Source organism: Pygocentrus nattereri, chromosome 2, assembly GCF_015220715.1.
Source record: "Pygocentrus nattereri isolate fPygNat1 chromosome 2, fPygNat1.pri, whole genome shotgun sequence".
NCBI lineage: Eukaryota > Metazoa > Chordata > Actinopteri > Characiformes > Serrasalmidae > Pygocentrus > Pygocentrus nattereri.
The window spans coordinates 39301878-39325107 of record NC_051212.1 but is presented as its reverse complement, the minus strand read 5'-3'; the positions used below and the strand labels follow the sequence as shown (position 1 = coordinate 39325107).

Genomic DNA, 23230 nt, shown 5'->3' with positions numbered 1-23230 from the left:
GTCATCATGTGTAGTCCTGAAAGGCTTTTTTTGCTTTTCTATGACTATTCATTTTAAAAAGAAATCTAAGAAATGTTATGTATTTAGTGTTGCTTTTTTGTTTTGCTTTTGTGTTTTTTTATTTAGTGATTAATTCACTACAGAATATCAAGAACTCAGGAATACCTTACCTTAGAAATGCTTTAGAAAAGAGGGGAAAAAAGTTCAAAAACACTGAAGATACATTAAATGTCCAAAGGCATCTGCTCATCCCACATATCTTCTGAAATCGTGTATTAATAAGATGTTAGTCTCCCTTTTGCTGCAGTAACAGCCTCTACTCTCCTGGGAGGGCTTTATGTTAAATGTTAGAACATTGTTGTGAGGATTTGATTGCATTTAGTCACGTGAGTGTAAGTGAGGTCAGCTACTGATGTTGCATGATTAGTTCTAGATCATACTGGATCCATCACTCCGAAGAACACAGATCCACAGCTTTGCAGCCCAAAGCCTTGTACTTAGGCATGGTGACCTTAGGCTCATGTGTAGCGGCTTCAGTGTCCCATTCTATTGTCAACAAACACTGAAAATTATACAGGCTGTATGTGCGCAGCTGAATGCCTGTAACAGCAATAGGTGCACTTTAATGTAGCTGAATTCACTAATTAGAATAGGTGTCTGGACACTTTTGGGCATGTAACATATCACACTTTCCATTTAGTTGACATTCTTGATAGTCATTACTTTTGCAAATCACTTAACAGGCAGATCTTATTATGACACATGACATATAATTCTGTATTTTTTTATCAACAGATGACATATATACTTGTCTTTAGACTTTAGGTGAAAAGCATAGCAAAGCCATAAAACTGACTTCAGACCAGCTCTCTTTTTTTCCAGAAGCTTGGCCAAATTTCTTGCGATTAAAAGTTGTGATCTAGGATTAGTTCCTACAGTTGATTTGATTTTAAAGCAAAATTACAACAAAACAAAAGTGGATCTTGCTCCAGCACTTAGCTGGATAAATACAACAGTGCTGATCTAGGATCAGCTTTCACAGGCTATAAATCATTACATGTCCAAGAAGGACAACAAAAGTTTAAAGAAAACTAGTACAAACTAGCACTCTTGTTATCAGACACTTAGTAAAACTTTCTGATTAAGGGAGCTGATTTAAGGTTAATTCCTTTAGTCATTATACTAAAGTATGATATATAAGTAGCAAAGCAAAGACCGAGAGGCTCAATAATTATGATTTAAATATCAGATAAAATCTGGTGATCTAGGATCAGATCTCAGTCCAATTTAACAACACGTGAGAAGGACTGCAATGCAAAACTGACCTCAGACAAGCACTTCCTCAATCAGAAGCTAAAAGTGGAGACCAACCACTCAGAAACTACATGAATATAATACATAAATATATAAATATGAAATGATATGCGCTTAATATCATATAAATATAATATTTAAACATAACAGATTTAAATATAGTATATAAATATCTAATATTTAAATATATTGTATAAATATATATTTGAATACGTTCTGATGTAGGATCAGTTCCCACAGTTTATATATGAATATAATTGAGAAGGACAATTGCAATATTGTAATGTCAAATGGAGTGATAGCTAGCAAAGAAGCAAAACTCTGTTCCCACTCCAACAATTAAAAATGTGGTAATCTGTATAACTTAAATTATCATCATTGAATAATTGGGACTGTTGGCCTAGGATCATTCCATAAATGATGTGAGAAGTGATCCACGGGTCCTAGACATGCTCTCATACCCTAATGAAATCCTGGTCCAGGATCAGTTCCCTCAGCCCTTAAACGCTGCTCAGTGAGAAGTGTAGCGAAGGCAAAAACTGATCCCAGTCCAGCTCTCCCGCTCAGAGGCTTAATAAATGGGAACCAACAGCTTTTTACGAACTGAGGCGATTGAGAGCTGAGAGCAGCTCCTCTCCTAAAAACCTCCCCCTCCCTCTCTCCCTCTCTCCGTCCCTCCACCTCCTCCTCCTTCTCTCCACTGCCTGGGTGGTCTCCCCTTCTCTCTCTCTCTTTCTCTCTCGCTCTCTCTCTCTACCTCGGCGAGCCGTTGCTTAGCAGCTAATAATAGGAGCCGCTCGCGAAGTAATTTGCCTCTTTTTCTCTCTCTCTCCCCCCTCCTCGGCCAATGAGAGGCTCCTCTCTGGCCCCCTTTTTCAGGCTCAGCCGAGAGGCAGCGCGCCGCAAACGGTCCCTGCACGGCGAAGGGAGCTCCACTCCTGCTTGAAAACAAAACACACACACACACGCACACTTATACATATAGAGACGAAGAGACGAATGAAGAGCGACGGACGTGCACGGATTGAGGCGCATGATGTTGGGATGGTGCCGCTGGACTTCGGCTCGAGGGAAGAAGAAGATTAAAACGCGTTTCAGTTCGTCGTGGTGGTCATCACGGTGGTCATCCTCAGCCCGGACTTCTTGGCTTGCCGCTTCGTCTTCTCGAGTGGACTATGGCCTCGGAGCCCAGAGACTCTCCCCCGGGCTATGAGCGCGCTCCTCCGCCTAACAGCACCCGTCAGCCCCGCAGCAACACTTACTGCCACGCCGCCTTCGCGCTCAAGCACATTTCAAAGGTGACAAAAACAAACCTTCCTGACCGGAATACTAGCGGGAATGCTAGCGCTTTCTTTGCGTGTTTTTAAACTACGCTCGCTGAGGGAAAGTTGAGGTGACTTCCAGCTTCTTTGCTAGCGTTTTTTATTGCGCTCTCTTGGACTTCAGTGTCTTTTACTCTACTCGCTCAAACTCCGTATTGAAGTTGCGTGAGTGAGTCCAATAGCTTTTAGGTGAGGAGAGTGAGAGTAGGAGTTGTGGCTTTTCTACGATTGCGGTTCCCACTACACAGCCTGATTCGAGGAAAAAGTGAGGGAAGTAGGCTATCTGTTTGAGGAAAAGGGTTTTTTCGCCTGCTGTCGATGCGAAAAACACTAGTAGTGGGTGTGTTTGTGTGTGGTCCGTGCAGGAGAGCAGTCTCCATTCATTTTGTCATTGCGAGGCAGATGTGTAACTTGTTTTGTTCTGAGTAAGGACTGTTCAGCCAAAAATGCTGGGGCTTGTTTGACAGTGTGAAAGAGGAGTCCACCGACTAAGGTGATCAGATGTTATGAGGCATCAGACATTAGTCTGTGGGACTGTGTTATGATATGTAAAAGTTTTATGGTAAAGGTGTTTTATATGGTAAGATGGGACCCGAGACCTGAGTCTATTCCATTTTTCAGTTTCCCACTTATAATTGTTTTTGCAATTTAATTTGTCTGTTAACAGTGTTTTCTGTTACTAATTTCGAAAGAATACACTAGCAAACATCAGCTGAAATTGGAACAAGAGTTTTGTGGGAACTTGAATAAAGGGATAGATTTGTCATTCAAGTTCCATGTTACTGTATATAATGTATAAGGTAAGGTATTTTGGTCATATGGGACATAATGTTATAAAGTGATTTGGGACCTGAATGGCAAATCTACTCCTTTATTCCATTCCCCACTAGTAATTGTGTTTGCCGTTTAATTGGTCTATATTCAGTATATTCCCTTTGCTCATTTAGAAAGAATATGCTAGCAAGCATTAGCCACAACTAAACAAGAGTTTAGTGGGAAATTGAGTAAAGGAACAGATCAGTCATTCTGGTTCCATGTGACCATATAACTGGACTTAACAAGAGTTTAGTGTCTCCCAGTACCTGACTCTTTTTAACACCTTGATCCTATGTGACCCCAGGACTACTAAGATTAATCTAAACAGCTAGTACAATAGATTTCTTGTTGTCAGAGCTTTTGGTTTAAGCCATTAAATTATTTACTGCCAGATGTAAACCATATCCTTGTAATGTAAAGCAGCTATTCGTCGTTAAATACTTATAATAACATTTTTGCAGTTATCATATGGGGCTTTCACATGAACCTTCTTCCATGTTTACAGAGGAAAAGGTTTTGTTGTGTTTTTAAGTATGAAACTGAGATTTTGTCGTGTTTAAGTGTTCAGTGTATTCACGCAATCCTCCATTTCCTCAAGAGAAACTTGGTTAATTTGTGCCTACATCAGTGGTACCTTATAAAAGGAGATATAGAAATGATACATTAAGAAAATGAAGCAGTTCTGAGATCAGTGTGTGCCAACTGCTGGCTTCTATCGGTTGTGGTCAGTCCATTTAAGAAACTTGTCAAAATTCCTGAATTAATCTTTTAGGCAACACAGCGCCCTAATGAAGGTTTCTGCCGTGTAAACCACTGCTGTGCGCGTGTGTGGTCCACGTCAAGCTGTGACGTCTGAATCGTTTGGCACGTGAAACTGGATAGTTTCAAAATCAACATTTCCTTTTTCCTGCGAGCCAAATAGCGAGGCGGGCGCTGGTGGCTGTCCCAGTGGAGAAGCTGCAGTGCTGTGAGATGGGCAGAAAAGAGGCTTCAGTATGTGCTGTGGCACCATCAACCATGCCGCTCAGTTCAGCCTGCCAGTTCAGAGTCAGCATTCCAGTTAGCAAGTTATGTAATAATGTCCAACTCTTGGAAGGTTTTCAGCCTATTGCCCAGGTCAGTGGGGATTAATGAGAACATAGACTTCTTGAGTTTGGACTGCATTGTTCATAAAATAATCTGTACATGTCTTTAGCAAAGATTTCTGAACACTACAGGGTTCACTGTTCACTGTTCACTGTTATAAAAGTGAAATCAGAATTGGGAAACTTTTCATGTAAATGTTAGTTCCCTGCCACAGTATGCTGTTGGAACTGTCTAGCTTATTTTAATGGTTTTCTTAGATCTCCTGATACAGACAGCTTTGAGACAATAAGTAAAACATGTTCCATTTTAACTCTTATAACTGCAGGCTTATTATTAATCATACTATCTGTTAGTGTTATTTGGTAACTAATACAGAAGTAATTTGTAAATTGAGTATGACAATGAAGAATTATAATGTGGACCCACATGTGAGTCCTTCTAGTTTAGGGAGTCCCTCTAAGTTCCCTTTAAAAAGCTATTCAAGCTATTAAAGTGAAGTAAGTAACAACAACGACAGTGATTTCAATTATGCTTGACAAACAGCTGTGCGGTCTGTCACTGATAGTTCTGAATTGGGATCTGCTGAGTTTCCCTCAAAAGAAACCAGTGTTGATGCCTACGTTGTCAAAGCAGTCCTTGGGTCCAGGCATTGGCCAGCGCCGGTGCTGATCCGAAACAGCGTCCATGCACAAGTTTACTAAGTGTTGCTCTGTTATGTTCAGGGGAAGGCTGCAGGGCAGAGAGCGCCGCTGTGGATCCGGGCCAGGTTCCAGGCTCTCCTCTTTACTCTGGGTTGCCACATCCAGCGACATTGTGGAAAAGTTCTTTTCATTGGGCTGCTCGTGTTTGGAGCCTTATCGGTCGGACTGCGAGTGGCAGCTATCGAGACGGATATTGAGCAGCTATGGGTAGAAGGTAAGTTCATGGTTCAGTCCTTAAAGGAGGCTTGAGTTTTTGCCTTGGGAAACTGTGGGGTTGTATCTATGGTTAAAACGAACATGTTTAAGTGTTACATTATGGAAGTGAAAGGACATTATTAGAGTTGAAGAACATCATGGAAGTTGAAGGAACAAGTTCAGGAAAGGCTTGTTAATTAGCTGAATTGGTTGTGTTGGGGTTTGTACCAACTAAAGATTTTTCCTACAACCGTATTTCCAGGCCATCCTTTATTTATAAAGAGAGAAGGACAATTAGCTTGTGGCATCAGGTTGTGGGGGGTCTAGAAGAGGCACCATTTGACCTCACCCACCAACCCTTCTGCTTTGCGGTCTATTTCTGGAGATGCTTCCTACATTTTTTACTCCCCAAACAAGGTGACAGACACAAGAATTACTGAAACTGAAGAATTTAGTGCTAGCCATGCAGTTGTTGGGTACACAGTGGTTACACAAGGTCTTTGAACGTAGACTGTGGCCTCAGGAATTCCATATCTTCTCCTGTCACGCACAAGTAGTGTTCTTTTTTTTCTCCTAGTGCATGCAAGCCTTCTCTTGTTCTCTCCCCATCAGGCAGTATTGTTTGCCATGGGTGCCTTTGCAATGTTTTTTTTTTTTTTAACCTCCCCACACCAACCCACCTATCTATTTGACGTCCTTTCTGCATGCCTCGCTTATCTGCATGTTTTTGGGGCATCTTTATTTGGTTTTCACACTGCCAAATTCCTTCTAAGCCCCCCTAGGCTTTAGCCATGCCGCTGATCCCCTGCACAGATGGGCTGTATGTGTATGTGTGTGTGAATCGTTAGCCATCTTGGAGGCACTGACCCCTCCCCCTCAGCCCCCCCCCTCCTTAAACCACACACACCCTCCTCTTCTGCGCTCTGTGTGGTCCTTAACTATTCTTGGATTCCGTTCAACAATAAAGGCACCCCCTTTCCTCCAGCAAAGGGGGAAAAACTGAATACAGCTGAAGTTTACCCACCTGTTACACACATACGAACATATACGCACATACTTGCACAGGGAGTCACCGTAGTTGAATTAAGTGTGTGATAAATCAGGTTTTAGTAACTTCTGTGAAAGGAAAACTTGAGTTCAGGGGAAGTTATTTTGGATTGTAATCAATGTTTTATTATTTTTATTGGGTGATAAGCACTGATTTATTCAAGACATCCTCTTTAACCTCTTAAACATTAGGCCTATTATACATTTATTCATTTTAAGGCTTAACTAAGACTTAACTATTATAAAAGTAATGTACATTGAGAGTTATAGGGTTAATGTATTTGAAAGCTGCTTTTTTCTTTCTTGTATACCATCATGTATGCCTTCCACTGAGCAGATCAGTTGCGGGGCTACATAAAGGGAGTTGTCAGACGCTGTCACAGAATTTGTGTGTTCATGTAAAGCAGAGCTGAAGCATGGGTTCCTCTGAGTGAGAAGGCAACCTTGCTGAAAAAGGGGTGCTATGCCTTTAAGAGGCAGGGCCCATGTTACTAAAGTTTCTGCTTGCGTTGTTTCCCCCAATAGCCCATTGACAAAGCTGCTCAGCACTGAATGGGGAGTAAGTGGTTTGGTAACAAGGAGAGGTTAGTTCTCACACACACACACACACACACACACACACACACACACACACACACACACACACATACAGTCACACACAAGTCATACAAACAAAGGAAAGAGATTTTTAATGGATCTAGTGATATCAGGATTCTGAAGTGATTGCTTCATGATTGTTTAGTCTTGTACGTGTACTAGATTAATGCAATAAATGGACATATGTATGGTATAGCTGCATGATTTGAGCAAAATACCATATAATACTATATATTCCTGTATGTGTGTGTATGTATATATATATATATATATATATATATATATATATATGTGTGTGTGTGTGTGTGTGTGTGTATATATGTATATATATATATATATATATATATATATATATATATATATATATATATATATATATACACATTTTTTATGTGAGAGAGCTCTCTGAGTAAGGGAAAGTAAAGGTAAAGAAGGCTCACGTTGGGCCAGCTGTGCATTTGGTAGAATCTGCCCCGCCTCACGTGCCCTAAGGACATAACTGCCCCCCTCCTTTACTCTTTAAACCCAAGCCCTGCCCCCCACCCAAATGTCACTCCGGCCACCTAGTATCCGTGTCTTCCAAGACCACCCGGGCATTTGTGATTGCTTCCTGCCTTCGAATGATGTGCAAATAGTGGCTACAGAACGCTAGGGAGTCTGGGAGTGCACTGCGCTTTGTCTTTCGCCACTTTGAATGAATCCATCATCCCGCTTATGTGCAGTGTATGAGCTTAGCTTACTCTCATCTTTGCCGTGTGCATCATGTAAGGAACAGTAGTGGTGAGAAACAGAGAGAAGAGCCAGATTTCTGATTCAGTACAGATAAACATTAGACACAGGTGTAAGTTTAATCTTAGAAAAATCAATCAACCAAAATAAAAAAATTACAAAAATATTTCCTTCTCCCCTAAGTATAGTTGATCATTCAAGACATGTCTGGTGCTTTTTGTTTTGAGATAAAAATGAGTGATAACTTACCAACTTGACACAGTTTAAGGCGTGTGTGATGATTTATGTATGTAGTTTATATAATGCTAATTGATGTACATAAGCTTCCATTAGCTTTGTAGCTCCAGTGCAAAACTGTTCAAGCAAACTTCAGGCACCAAAATGTCATCTAGGTAAGGGGATAGTGGTTAAAAAGTAACAAAAGTATTTATTTAAATTGGATTTCTCTTTTACCTGGGGAGACCCGTATGCTTTCTAGAAGCTTGTTTTCTTTTTCTTGTTTTGCCTTTCTTGTCATTTGCGAGTGTGTCTTTTGCACTAATATTATTACCATCTGCCTTGGCAGATATCTGTTTTGGTGTTTAAAACTGCATTTGAATTTCACAGAAACCAAGCTCAAAAATAACCCGCCTCGGTTAAAGAGTGCTGAGGTCATTGCTGGAAGCTTGGGAAAGTGTGAGCTAGTCCCCATTGTCAGGCGGAAGAAAAAGCAAGGGGAGGGGGAAATAAAACAGAGTGTGGGCTGAAGGGTTGGGGGCAGGGGAGTGAGAAGCGTTTATCAGCTCTACCTTTAAATTTCCTACGCTTGGGTGTCAGCACCTTGTGTGAAGAAATGTGGATTTCCAGAGAATTTGTCAGGAGAAGGACCTTGTAGAGTCATTTCATCTGGAGGCTTGCTCCAATGTAGCCGCCATCTTGATCTAATCATATAGTTGCTTGTGAGAGAATGTGGGGTTGTTTTGCTCTTGGAAGGAAGGATAAACAGCAATTTGTTATTGACAAGCTGCCTCATCATGGTGGGCTGAGAAAACTGGCAGGTGGGAGGTATTTTTACGCACAGTAGGAATTTTCAGTTAACCAGATTACTTAAGTTCAATAGAAATATTCATTTTCTCCTATTATGCAGGCTTGACATTTGTCTAAAATGATCTGGCTAACTGAGAAAATACATTTTGTGAAATACCCCCAAGAGCAGAGTTTGTTGGCATGTGATTGCTTGAGTAACGGAAACTTCTCGGAAGGGTTGCAGAGAATTAAACGGTAATTACTGAAATGCTACAAAAATGCATGGTGGGCTAAAAGAACAGCAAAACAGAAAGATATGTTCTCTTTAAACAGATAGAAATGTTTATGCACTCGTGCGCGCCCCTGGCTTAATTTGTCTCATCTGTCTTGACACAGTTTTCGTGCACTTGACAGATGTGGGCAACACAGGCAAGCTGTGCAAACATTACAAAAAAAAGGAGAGCAGGGTGTTCTGGGTAGTGGGTCTGGTTGAGGTGTATAAAGCTGCTGTGCAGCAGTGGGGAGGGAACGTCCACAATTGTGCATGAATGTCCTTGTGCACATGCTGAACAGTAGGTACCTCCGTATCGAAAAGGGCCTGGCTTTTCCAAAGGGGAAGCGTGTGGGGCCGTTGTTCGTTGTGGAGCAGTTATCTAAACAAGGGGAGGGAAAATGCAAGGTAAATGCAATAATTCATTAGAAAATACACAGTCGTCCAGGGCCTGCTTGGAGAGAAAGAACACTCTATGAAGCATTATTGGAGGTGAATGGCAGGGCCACAGCAGCCCCAGCTACATAAATAAACTCGAAACTGCCGAGGCTCGGACCTCACCAGTCGAAAGAACAAACAAGGCTGGAGTCAACCTGGGTCAGTTCAAAATGTTTATTTCAGCCCCCCTCCAATCCTGTCTTCCACCCCCCCACCACCGTCCACCACAGGCCAACCTCCCAGCTCCTCAAGAACAGCCCATGAGCTGAATACTCAATTGAACAAGGCTTCCTTTTCCACTGCCCCACTAGTCTGCTAGTGTGCTAGTTTCCAAGCGCAGCACTTGTTTCCTAGCACTGCTCTTGTTAAGCCACTGTTTGCTTGCTCTGACCTCAATCAGCATATGTGGTCTGGCATTTGTTTTTCGAAATTCGGATATATTGGGCCCTTAATTGACCAATATGTCAATTTCAGAGAAGGGAACCTGTTTGACCCAATGCTACATGTAATCAATGAAGTAGCTTTTATAATATAACTGGTTGTGTGTGAAACTAACCAGGCTTGCTATGTTGCTTTATTTTTTTACCCATACTGGAGCTACTTTTCTGGAGTGTGAAGGCCATGTGCTCCACGTACTCTGTCCAGAACCCCCTAGGAAACTCCATTTGTCCATTTCCCTTCAGTATTTGTTCTTTCTTAGCACCCAGACAATAAAAATGTTTTTCTTTGATCCTTCAAAAAAAGCACTGGTCACTTTTTGGCAAAATTTTCTCTTACTTTTCCTTCTTAAAAACTGTTTGCCCCATTGCTTAAAGAAAAGTAAGAAAAAGACATTTTATTTGGACCTTAGGGGGAAAAGAAGTGGGTCCTTGGTGTTCAATAAATTAATTTCCAGCCTGAATGAGACCAGCAATGTGGAAAAATTTTGCCTTTCACCGTGGGATGAATGTATGTTTCAACTACACATTAAGCTGCATTAGCAGCCACTGGAGTGCCTAATGTGGGCATTTTTCCACAGCAGCCAACACTAGGAATGATTAGCATAATTAGTACAGGCCAGGCTATACATATGGAAATGGCCTGGGTCTAAGTGCCAGTACCAGTGGAAATTTATGTCAGTGCTGACAGAAGTATCAGGTTTGAATAGATGGTAACAGGAGCTTAGTTTTTTTTATATATTTTTATCAATGTGGACTTCTTTTTTTATTTGTTTTTCACTTTTTAAATGTTTTTGGATCCAATATCATGTAAGCACCAAACCATCTATGTCTATGTCTGAATATAAAACACATTATGAGCATATACAGGAAAGCACACACACACACACACACACACACACACACACACACACACGACAAAAGACAGTATTTCTATAGTTTAAGGTATGAAAGCATCCCTCCCTTTTCTCAACTCATTGTTTCAGCTGCTGGAAAAAGCCTCCGTTTGCTCTGTTCACTTTGTTAAATGGGTTTCGTCCTTTAGTTTTTTCCTGTTTGTGGTGAAACATCTGAAAAGAGGGCCGAAAACGAGAGCGACAAAGCCCTGCTTTGAGCCTCGCCATGGCCTTGCCTCAGCTCCAAGAGAGCCAGAGGTGGAGCCCAGGGTCTGAAGAGGGAGAGGGAGACCGAGAGAGAGACATGACACTAATCATTCATGGGCTGCATGATTAAAAGTTGCACTGGAGATGTAGCATCTAAAAAGATTGGATAAAAAATTGAACCCCCCTTGTTGCCACACAAATTAAAGCTGAGAACTGAGAATAAAGAGATAAGTCTGATAAAGAGAAAGGCCTATACTGAAATACACCAGTGTTCTGTAATTAATTTAATAATAATAATTGCAATGAGCAATTCTCACCAAGCAGTGTAATTAATAGGACATTCCAGGCACATTCCTTGAACAGCATGTTTTTTTAATATGTTGGCACATTAAAATAGCATTCATTGTTTTCAGTGACTCCGAACATGGCTCAGCCAATCAGATTCTAGAACCGCAACTGTATGTCTTGTGCTTGGTTTTACACAACAGTCTACATGTTTGTGGGTGCGTTTGAATGTGTGCTGGCATGCACTGGCACCCAACTGTGTATCTGCATTCTAGTGTTTTTTTTTTTTTTTTTTTTTACTTGGGTGGCAGAAGCAGGTAAAAATGTCTCTTTCAGCACTCTTCCTTGTGGGACTTCCTCCAAGTCAGCATGGGTCTTTTCACTGGCCTCCTAATCCCACTAATCTGGCCCACAACACTTTGAAGGTGGCCTGGTCTAATGGAGAGAGCACCAGCACTCAGCGCCAGCAGCTCCACACTACAGCACTACTCGCAACTGTTGTACACACACACACACACACACACACACACACACACACACACAGTCACACTGAGTGAATCTGGCCAGATAGATCACTGGGCATTTTAGAACAAAGGTTGTGTGAAAAAAGTTTTCCTCTTAACCCAAATGTAATGACATCAGCTAAAACATGCTTGCTTCTTCAGTTATGGAGGGTGATGTAGCTAACAATTATTGGAAGCCTATAACCCACCAATTAGCACTGTGTAAGCAACATTCATAAAAAGTGACATGCTTGAATCTAACTGCTCCAGTGCACAACTAAAGAAGACGAATGTGTCTTGGGTGATTGACTACATTAGGGTAAAGGGAAAATTGTGTACACTCAATTTTTGGAAATATTATGATACTTCATTGAGTTTTGTGGAATTTGACAACTCCTTTAGCATGAACCTATGTTTTTTTTTGCACTATTGTTGATGATGTCCTATCATGCGGAAGCATACAGTGTGATGTTTGGTGAAGAGTCAGGTGGGCTGGGCTTGGCTGGGCGTTGAGGGAGATTGGAGCTGACAGGGTCCAGCAGAAGTCTGACACAGGGGAGCAGGGGGGCTTCTTCTCCATGGTTAATTACATGTCACTTTTCAGACTGCCTGCTGGGACGGAAGGACCTCAAGCCGGCCCTCTGTCCGCAGAAGCGCTTTCCCTGAAATGTGCTACCATTGTCTGCCCACCACGGCCTTGGCCACCAGGATCATGAGCATCTGTCTGAGCAGAGATTAGGACAGATCTTCAGCCTATAGCATAGGCATTTCATATATATTTCATGTGGGGGCCGTGGATAGGCATGTGGTGTGCAAGTTACTTTTAAGTGAGTTTGTTTTCCTTCCTTGTTGGGGGAGCAATAGTCAGACCCTCCTGGTGGATAATTGGCCTGTGATGGTGATGTCACCCCCAGGGATGTGAAAAATGAGGGGAAGACAAAGGAGGGGCTCAGCCTAAGAGAGAGTGAGTGCTAGACAGAGGGGGTTGCTGCTTGATCAGTGCACCACATCAGCCTTTATAACCTCAAAAGAAAGTCTGCCATGATTTTTGTGGCTTATATTTCATTAAAGTAATTGCTTGATGAAAATCAGTTGAAGCTGATCAGAGAAAGTTTTGTTTCTGGTAATTTTCTATTGGAGCTACAAGGTTAATATAGCTAACAGGTAACAGAAGCTGATGCTCCATCACTTGGCATCATGTAAATGTCACTTCTGATGCTGAATTGCAGTGTGAACTATAAAAATGAACAAAAGTATGTTGCACAGCTAAAAGCAAGAAGCCAAATTTTGTCTGAAATTTTATCGTTAACAGAACATTAGAAAGCCTCATAGCTCCGTAGCAGTTTACAGGCACCAAACATGTCTTGGCTGATTGATTACATTCGGGTTAAGGGAAAGATTCTGTGAATCAAATTAAACATCCATATAGCCCCCCTCCCCGCTGGGTCTGGACTGATTTGTAAAACGAAGTTAGGCACACTCGTTTACAGTGAAGGCCAGTTTTCTTGAAAACTTAGCCCTGAAATCAGCATAGTGGAAGAACACTCAAAAACCCTCTGGTCTCAAATCTGTATTCCAGCTTCTACAGCCACTTCCTCCTGTTTTCCAGTCCTCGGCCATGTTTCTGGCTGTGAAAGTATTTGAGCGCCTGTCTCTTTAAGCACAGCAGCAGTGGAGAGAGAGAGAGACTCTCGAGCTCCCATCTGGTGACTGGCTGAGCAACGGCGCTCACTCGGCCGTCTATCTGGGTGGTCCAGATGGGAGGAACCAGACACAAATAGCTATAATTTACTTCAGGAGCCCCTGTAATTACAGGCCCAAGGACTGCAGCTTGATTCCTGCAGATGCCTGAATGCATTAAATATGAACATGGCGTCAGAGTATGAGGCAAAAAGTGAAAAAAAAATCATAAAACTCTGTGTGAGTTTGCTTTTTTTCCGCAAATGGATCTGTCCTTGGGATGTAGTGTGATTGTTTGGAGTAATGTGTTTACATGGCCCAGTTGCGAGAGAGCTGCTAGCCGTCTTTTTTAAACAAGAGACTGAAAAAGTTTGTATGCATTCAGTCAATTTGTCTGCAGCTGTGCAAGATACTGTCATCTCTTGTCAGGGCTGTGTAACCTCTAACTTGTGATTGACGTTACTATGCTGTACTTGTGCATGCTCTATATATATATGTAATAGAGTTATGCAAGCTTATACCCCAATAAGCACTAAGTAAACTGCATGTCTAAATCATCACATGCTTTCTTCACAAAAGCTTGAATTTTGTTCATAGATTTGTTCGTTTCTTATACATCACTGTACATCACAAATAGCCAGTGACCACATAGACAAGTTTGTTTGCGATTACCTAACAATGTAACTGAATAGCACTTTGAGACAAATGTGTGATGATTTGGGCATGTAGTTAGTTCAATGCTACTTACTGTGATACAAGCTAGCCTCTTAGCTCAAGTGCAAAACTAAAGAAGCAGTCACTGTAGGCTCGTGTACTGGGATGCAGACGGATGCGCTCTGATTTGGGCCGGTGCATTTCATGAGGCCTTGGCATGGCTGTGGCTACCCCGCGCGCTCTTTTCACCACCGCCTCCGTTAATTAGGGGGCTGGACTCCAGAGCTCCCTACGCTCCCTTTGATGCCTTTCATCGCTGCTCTGCGTACCACATGAACAGTGTTTCTGCCTGTCCTCTCCTGCCTCTACTCCCCCTCCACTCACCCACCCAGCCAGACCCAACCACCAGCTTTTGTTCTCTAACCACCTAACACACACACACACACGCACTGGTTCTCTCATGGCTTAGTTCTGGGATGGTGGATGCCTGTTTTCAAACGGGGACACTACCCGGTCCTTCGGTATTGTGTTGGGATTTTGCGCACGTGGGTTAGGTCAGGAATAAAAGGCTAGTCATGGAGAACTCACATGACCAGGATGGAGATGGTGGCAGACCAGAGATAAAGACTCCCAGGGACGAAGAACTGGGTCCTTGTACCAGGAACCCTATCCTAAGTTTAACAGGACAGAGTCAAGCATTAAAGGAATAGTTTGAACAAAACATCTGTCCATCCATCCATCCATTTTCTAAGCCGCTTCTCCCTCAGGGTCGTGGAAATAAAACATATGGCCATTAATTAGCTATAAGTAAGTAAGCTCATTGTTAGCAATGTTAATATTTGTGATAAAACTGTCCTCTGAAGTCCTTGCCCCAAGTGTAGCTTATTTCTTCTTTAGCTTTGTGCTGGTGCTACAAGAAATAATGAAAACCAATAGTTTTGACACTGTGTGGCACTGGTTTTTTTAATGTTGCAGAACTAAAACAGGTAAAAAGTGATTACATGCATCTTGCTGAGTATTAGCTGTTTTGCTTGTATTTTGTATTTGGAGTAAGAGCAAAATTATATAAATTTAAAGTTTTGCTGAACTCTTCATTGAAGCCTCAGCAGTAAGCACTGACTCATCCACTTGTGCTCATAGATTGTAATGAGGCTATGATGAGGCAGCCCTAACTTTAGCTAGCATCTCAATGAGCCCGTAGTGGTGAAGTTTGGCTGGAAGCTGGCCTTGTGCCAGCATGCATGTTGCAGCCACCCGTATTTTGGAGAGAATTTACAAGAGATCTCGTGCAACGGTCTGTCTCTCCCAGCTTGGTGTGACAGCCCAAGCTGTGTCATATACTTTACACAGCTCCAGCTCTCTGTCTCTTTCCTTGCCAAAGCCTCTCATGTGACCCCCACATCTGTTTCTGGGGTTGCTTGGATGTTAGATACATGCAGGAATTAGAACTGCAGAGCCTCAGCCTAATTGTGCTGTTAGCCTGTTGCTTAGTAAGGATCTTGGTTAATGTTAAGGCACCCTTTTTTTTTGCAGCATTGGCATAAGACAAGCTCTGTTTTTTTTTGCCTGATGTCCTGCCCTGATTTTTGTTGCAGTACATAAACAGCAGTTGAAGAGCAGCCCAGCTAGCATTAGAGGCAAAGGGAATAAAAGCAAGGTGGACAAATGTGTTCACGTTGCATTTGTATATAGTTCTGAATAGCAGACCATTGACATTGTCTCTTGATCTCTCTGTCTCTCTCTTTCAGCTGGCAGTAGGGTGAGCAGGGAATTGCGCTACACAAAAGAAAAGCAAGGAGAAGAGACAGTGTTCACCTCGCAGATGCTCATACAGACACCCAAACAGGAAGGAACCAATATTCTTACCCAGGAGGCTTTTCTGCTCCACCTGGAGGCAGCTCTGTCAGCCAGCAAAGTGCAGGTGTCTCTTTATGGAAAGTGAGTCCAACCTCCTGAAAGATGATGAAGAATTTCATAATAGTGAAAGTCCTGAGGTCCAACAAGACTGTCTATTAAAATGTGAATATTTCAATGAATTCTGCCCACAGATCTTGGGACCTTAACAAAATATGCTTCAAATCCGGAGTCCCGATTATAGAAAACGTCATGATTGAGAGGGTATGTTGATGTAAATACACCTTGATTATGTAGTATAGTTTTGCTATATGGATGAATATTTATCTAACAGAAATGACTGTTTCTGCTTTTAGATGATTGACAAGCTTTTCCCGTGCATGATTGTTACCCCACTGGACTGCTTCTGGGAGGGCTCCAAACTGCAGGGAGGCTCTGCCTACTTACCGTAAGCACTCACACTCTCACACACTTCAGAACCTCTTAAAAATGACCCCAGTGCACTAGGACTGCACAATATGGACAGATATCTTCAAGTGTGTTATTTTGAGATATATATGATTATTATATAACTTACTTTGAAAACACATTAGTCAGTCCTCAGTTTAAGATGGGCCAACTTTATTTTTGACCAAAATGATTTACGTTTATGGGACATGTGGATGTCTTGATTGATCCAATCACATATAGCATTGGTAACTTGATATAGGTTCATTTGCATATTCATCTATGATATCAGTATTGCAAATGCCTATAACACAATAAAAATAACACACAATATATTATGCAGTCCTTCAGGTGGGTTGGTGGAAGTTGACCTCCATGGATAACACTTGCTCCTTTAACAACAGCATCCACCCCCAACCAAACGCAGCATTGGCAGCAACAAACTTCGACATCAAACTTTGAGTAAAAAGCTCAATTTAGGCTGTTGATAAGCATAGGCCTGGTACCGTCGTCGCCTGGGCTTCTGCTGTCATCACAGTAGTAAGTGGGAGGGCCCAATCACCCTTCCTTGCCACCCTCCTTCGCCCCCCTCACACCCAACCCACCATGCTATCCTAAGCCAGCCAGAGGAAGCCCTCATGGCTAGAGGACAGAGAGAAAGAGGGAGGAGATGGCTGCTACAGGGTGGGTGGGAGGAAAGGGGGAGTGGGCAGAGGGGGCTTTGGATCAGACAATGGTCAGCATTCTCCGAGTTTACGACTGAGTGTCCATCAGTGAGGGGACCCCGGAGGGGGCCCCGGCTTTGTCAGCACCGGGTAACACTGCGCATTCTCATGGTAATCGCCTGGGTTCTGAGCTGTAAGTTGTCCAACAAATAAAACGGGCATTATTCAAGTCATGGGCTCGTAGAGAGAGAGAGAGAGAGAGAGAGAGAGAGAGAGAGAGCATACAAGAAATTAACAGTGAATTTTGATTTTAATCAACTAATGCATGTATTCCTTTAAAACGTGAGAATATGCAGTACTTTCAGCAAAATGAAGCTAGAGTATATGATATTTAAACATTTTAATTTCTTTGTTTTTTTTTAATGATAATTATTGAGTTTGAAACTTTTTATAAATCATATTTTTATTAAGGTCTGTTTCAGTAGATATGCTTTAAAAAGTTGGGTGAGGAAGACTTACAAAAAACATTTTATTTTCTCCTCTCACTCTTTCACTGTGTGTGCAGACATTTAGGGGTGGCCACTGAAGCTAATGTCTTTTCTAGCTTTCGCTTCAGTTCAGGGTTTTTAAAAGCAGAGAGAGGGAGAGAGAGAGAGAGAGAGAGAGAGAGGGAGAGAGTGAAAAAAACTTGACAGAACAAAGAGCAGCAATCTATGGAAAAACAAAAGGGCCTAGGCTGGTTCACTCAAGCAAAAAATAGGAGATAAAGGAGGCTCTCTTTGCAGGCAAGAGCAAAGGCGCTTGGTGTGTGGGAATGAGAGAAGAGCAGCTTTATTTGAAGCTACTCTTCATGAGTTATTGGAGTGAGATTGGGCCCAGAGTTAGGACACTATTCCCTCTCTTTCTCTCTCCTTTCGCCAGCCAACTAAAGACCCCCCGCTCTCTTTGGTGCGTAGATCAACCAGAGTTCAGTGTCATTTTAGTTAAGGATTAGTGGGTGCAAAAAAATTATGGCCATGTAGAGTACTACTTTTTTATCTTTAATTATATCTCTCTTTACCTTGGCACATTTGAAAGAATTGCCAGTGACAAGGTAGTTAAGATTGTCCACAATTCTGCATGAAGTTGCTTTTTTTATATCATGTTTGTGCAAAATGTCATGTGTTTGGGGGACTTGTTTAGATAAGAAGTAGAACAGCAAAAACAGCTCTTAAGGAAAAAGTATTTTTGACATTTTTTAACATCCATTGAGATAACTGAATTAACTCAATTCAGTTGTGAAATATATTTGTAAAATATATATGTGCTGATATATTTTATTGATGTGGATTATGTAGAAGAAGACATTTGGATTGAACAGTTGAATGCATCACTTCAATGAAAATAGTAAATAAATACATACAAGTAAATATGGTGCATAAACACAAAATATATTGATACGTTCTATATGTAAACAAAATGTACAGGAAATTTATAGCAAGCTCAGGTAAGATATGAATGCAACAGGTGCAAACATGTAATTGTATTCTATTAAGAATGACTTTAGGCTTAAAATACAGCCATGGAACATCTCAATACGACGCAGTATTCACAAGGGAGATTTCACATGTAGATTTGAGTGGGGCTCCATGGCATTGAGCAGGAGACTGTGGATTAGGGTCTTTAGCCGGAGGCCTGGCTAGCATCAGCCCCAGCGGGCGTAGAGCGGGCAAGAGGGGAGCTCACCCAGTCGTCTTATCAAGATGTTTGGGAGGCAGAGGTAATTGTTATGACTCTATGCCCGCGGCCCGCTGCTGCTTTACGCCCAGCCGTGTAACAGGATAATAAACTCTTGCTTTATGCAGCCGCTGTGGTCCAGGCGAGACCAGGGGAGAGGCTGGTGAAGGCCGACCCAGAGAGAGGGCAGCAGGGGAAGGTCAAGATATTCAGATAGTTATCGGATGAAAAGGGGATTTAATGATGTTCATATTTAGGTGGCATGATATGGACAAAATACCTCATTGTGATAATATTGCTATATGTTTTTGATTGCAATTTGCCAGACATATCATTGAACTCAATGTGTATTTTTTGTATTGTGTGTTGTCTTACTATTCTGTAACGAAGTGGTAAACAAGTTGAAATTATGATATTATTAAGTTATGTAAGTGAAGAATGAAATTGAGTATGATGAGGGAATATTAGGGGATTCAGTTATGTATGCTTTTGTTTCAGATGCCTTTATTTCATCTAAACATACTGAAAACACTTTTTGAAAGCATTGTGACTGGTCAGAAGCCACAAAATGTACAACATTGAATATGTAATGCATTCTTAAAGACTTATGGAATATTGATATTGTGAAGTCCAGTATTGCATAACCATTGCATGTGCACTGTATCACCTGTAGGGGGATGCCTGACATTCAGTGGATGAATCTGGACCCTCTGAAGCTGATGGAGGAGCTGAGCCAGTTCACCTCACTGGAAGGCTTTAGGGAGATGCTTGACAAGGCTCAGGTGGGTCATGCCTACATGAACCGACCCTGCCTGGACCCCAACGATTCAGATTGCCCCCAGAGTGCCCCTAACAAGGAGCTGCGCCAGGTGAGCGTTGCAGTACAGTAGCAAGTAGTAGGTCTTTTGATAGGATTTGTATTATTCTATTTGAATGATTAGAGTAAACATGCTTATTAATATCTTGCTTAGAGTCCTGACATTGCTGTGGAACTGAAGGGTGGCTGCCATGGTTTCTCCAAGAAGTTCATGCACTGGCAGGAAGAACTGATCCTGGGTGAGCGAGTGAAGAACTCCCAGGGTTCTTTGCAAAGGTGAGAGAGAAGAGAGAGAGAGGGGAATCTGTCTGACTCCTAATAACCTCACACATCCAAGGAATTCCTCGCTTGAGAGGGGATCAGTTTCCGCCTCTGACCCCAGCAGAGAGTAGCCCAATTAAACATGATTGACATCCACATAAACTTTGAACGGATCTGTAGTGCTGCACACAGGAAAAAAATGACACCCTACTATTAATGCAGGCATAGTGTAAAAAACATGAGAAAAAGTAAATAAAAACAATGTCTAAATGACTTTAAAAGACTAGCTATGGTCGCCATCCCAACCCCCTCCCCAATCTCAACATCATTCATGTGTTTTGAATGCTGAGTTTTAATTTGAAATAAATGAAAGGCTTAGGCTGGGAGGAGTAGAGTGACAAAGCTGGGACTCCTGCCCAGCTCATGACCCAGGATTTCATTTCAGAGGAAGTGATTGAATGATTTGCAGCAGCTCACAAAAGCCCACACACACGCAAGTCTATGATGTTATTTATTGCGACACCTTACAGATCTCCAGCTTTCATTCCACTGCACGATGTTATCATCTTGTGTATACTCAAATATACGTCCAGGTTTTTCCAAGACAAAAACACCCTGACTGTGTAGGAAAAAACAGGGGTAAACTTCCTTGTCAGCATCAACATAATGGACCTAGTAAAGCTTTTTAACTGAGTGGGCCAAAACATTTTCTGGTTTGAAAAAATCTTATTAAATATATAGTATTGTTACTTAACGCCTCTTTTTTATGCTCTATTTTTGTTTCCTTTTTTATGACATAAGCTTTCCTAAATGTTGTGTGAGCTGTCCTTGATGCTGTGTGAATATTTCATGATTAATGGGCCAATGGAAATGGTTTAAAATTACTTGGAGCATTACTGTATTGCATTAATGTACATTAAAGTTAAGAAAGTTTTATTTTTCTTTTTTTTTTTAAAGTCATCTTTTCAGATATCAGTACATCATATCCGTGTGTCCCAATCTCACTGACCTCTGACATGCCTCCTTTGCAGTGCTGAGGCCTTGCAGACAATGTTTCTTCTCATGAGCCCCAAGCAGCTGTATGAACACTTTAAGGACGATTATGAGATCCATGATATCAACTGGAATGAGGATAAGGCCACTGCCATCCTGGAGACCTGGCAGAGGAAGTTTGTAGAGGTAATTTCCTGTCACATTGTCTTGTTTTTGCTGATTGAGCATGGTGAAGTAGCCCTGCTCTGCATTTAATGTACCCCTTAAAATCTATAGGTTTGTATATGGGCTGGGGTGGAGAGGTTATGACTGGGATAAGGATTAGGATTAAAGTGGGTTTAAAACTAAAGTGGGTGGGTGGTTGTTTTGTTTGTTTTATTTAGATGGCAAGGGATGGCAGTATCTGCCTGAATTCCATCACTCTTTGGCTACCTAGTAAACGGAGTCGTCCTAGGAGGCTACTGTCAGACCCCTAGTTATAGGAACAAGCTGTTTTTGTGATAACTGACACCCAGCACACTGACTGAAGGAGGGAACCAAGAAAACGAGGGAGAGAGAGAGGGAAGTTGAGACAGGAGAAGGGGGGCAGGGCACTGTAAAAACAAAGTGTTGGGGTATTTGGTTCTCCTTCAGGTTGTCGGCCATTCATGGCGCTGATGGAGTAGCCCGAGGGGTCATGTGATCTCATCTGATCCATCTGACCCCTGACCTCATGGCATCTGTGCTCATTATTCCGTGCTTGTCAAGCTTCCTGGGGGCTTGTGCTATCTTGTTTGTGTTTTATAGGAGAAAAACACAGGGTCTGAAAGCTAAGAAAGCCATTTCAGATATTACTTTGTTAGATACTGTCCATTGTGTGAAAATCATTTGTATTTCAGTAGTGATGTATGTGTATGTTACAATCACAATAGACTTACAATCCTATAGATTTATATTGGCTTTTGTTGTTAATCTTTGACTGAACAGTTGTGTGTTCTCTTGCTAGGTGGTCCACAGCAGTATTCCTCAGAATTCCTCCTCTAACGTGTATGCCTTCTCGACCACCACACTCAACGACATCATGAAGTCTTTCTCTGACATCAGCGTCATCAGGGTGGCAGGTGGCTACCTGCTCATGGTAAATATGAGTAGTTACGTCAGCATATTAAGTGAAAGACATTGATTAACCCTTATGTAGTCTATTACTACTTTTTTGCTGTGCGTTAGATTTACGTTGCATAATTACTGTAATGTAATTGCGTAATTGTGCAATTACATAGTTTATATTTGATTTACATTCTGTAAGTATAAGTATGTAAATTGTGTACACACCTATGACTGTTTTGATGCCAAAAATAACCTTTCTTCAAATTCAGACCATAATATCCTCTTCAACATAAAAGCACAAAGTTTAGAATCCATAAACAACTTTTCTCAACATGTGAATTAGTGAAACAAAATAAGAGGCTTTTCATGGTGTACATGGGTACCTGTATGGTACTCTATACAAATCTAAATTACATTACTCAAAATTATCAGTGTCTCTTTATGAGTGAAGCTGTTACCTCACTCACTTGTGTTTGTCTGTCTCTCTTTGTGTCTCTGTCTCTCTCTCTCTGTGGGTAGCTGGCATATGCATGTGTAACCATGCTCCGCTGGGACTGTGCTAAGAGTCAGGGCGCAGTGGGGCTGGCTGGAGTGCTGCTGGTGGCTCTGTCCGTGGCTGCGGGTTTGGGACTTTGCTCTCTGCTGGGGCTGTCTTTCAACGCTGCCACCACACAGGTATATACTCAAAAATATACACAATCCCTGCCATTTACACCCTCCAAAGACTGGTTTTAATGACTATGGGTGACTATGGTGTAATCCTCCACAGGTGTTGCCATTCCTGGCACTGGGGATAGGGGTGGACGACATGTTTCTTCTGGCTCATTCGTTCACTGAGACCGGATCCAACATCCCTTTCAAGGTACGTGGTTCTAATCTTCTCTCTTCTGAGTGTCATTGATACCACACTTCCAGCATGTTTATTATTCATGTTTATTTCTCCTTATGCAGAGTGTATGCTCACCCTGTGCTCTTCCCTCTATGTATATATGTGTGTAGGAGAGAACCGGCGACTGTCTCAGGAGAACTGGCACTAGTGTGGCTCTCACCTCCATTAACAATATGATTGCCTTCTTCATGGCAGCACTAGTGCCCATTCCTGCCCTAAGGGCATTCTCGTTGCAGGTATGGAACTGTTAGAGTGTTTTTGTGTGTCTGTTAGTGTTTTTGTGTGTCTTTAATTTTTATTATAAAATCTATAAAATTAC

General features: G+C 41.8%; 1 protein-coding gene across 1 annotated transcript in view; it reads left to right on the top strand.

Annotated features, from left to right (window-relative positions):
- Positions 1–2090: 2090 nt before the first annotated feature.
- ptch2 (patched 2) overlaps positions 2091–23230 on the top strand; it is a 34847-nt gene continuing 13707 nt past the window's right edge. Inside the window, exons 1-12 of the mRNA XM_017718422.2 lie at positions 2091–2612; positions 5261–5453; positions 15932–16121; positions 16232–16301; positions 16394–16485; positions 19539–19734; positions 19837–19958; positions 20975–21122; positions 21922–22053; positions 22542–22697; positions 22792–22884; positions 23022–23147. Of these exons, the coding sequence (XP_017573911.1) occupies positions 2490–2612; positions 5261–5453; positions 15932–16121; positions 16232–16301; positions 16394–16485; positions 19539–19734; positions 19837–19958; positions 20975–21122; positions 21922–22053; positions 22542–22697; positions 22792–22884; positions 23022–23147 (1641 nt within the window). The 5' untranslated portion in view covers positions 2091–2489. The remainder of the gene's footprint in view (positions 2613–5260; positions 5454–15931; positions 16122–16231; positions 16302–16393; positions 16486–19538; positions 19735–19836; positions 19959–20974; positions 21123–21921; positions 22054–22541; positions 22698–22791; positions 22885–23021; positions 23148–23230) is intronic.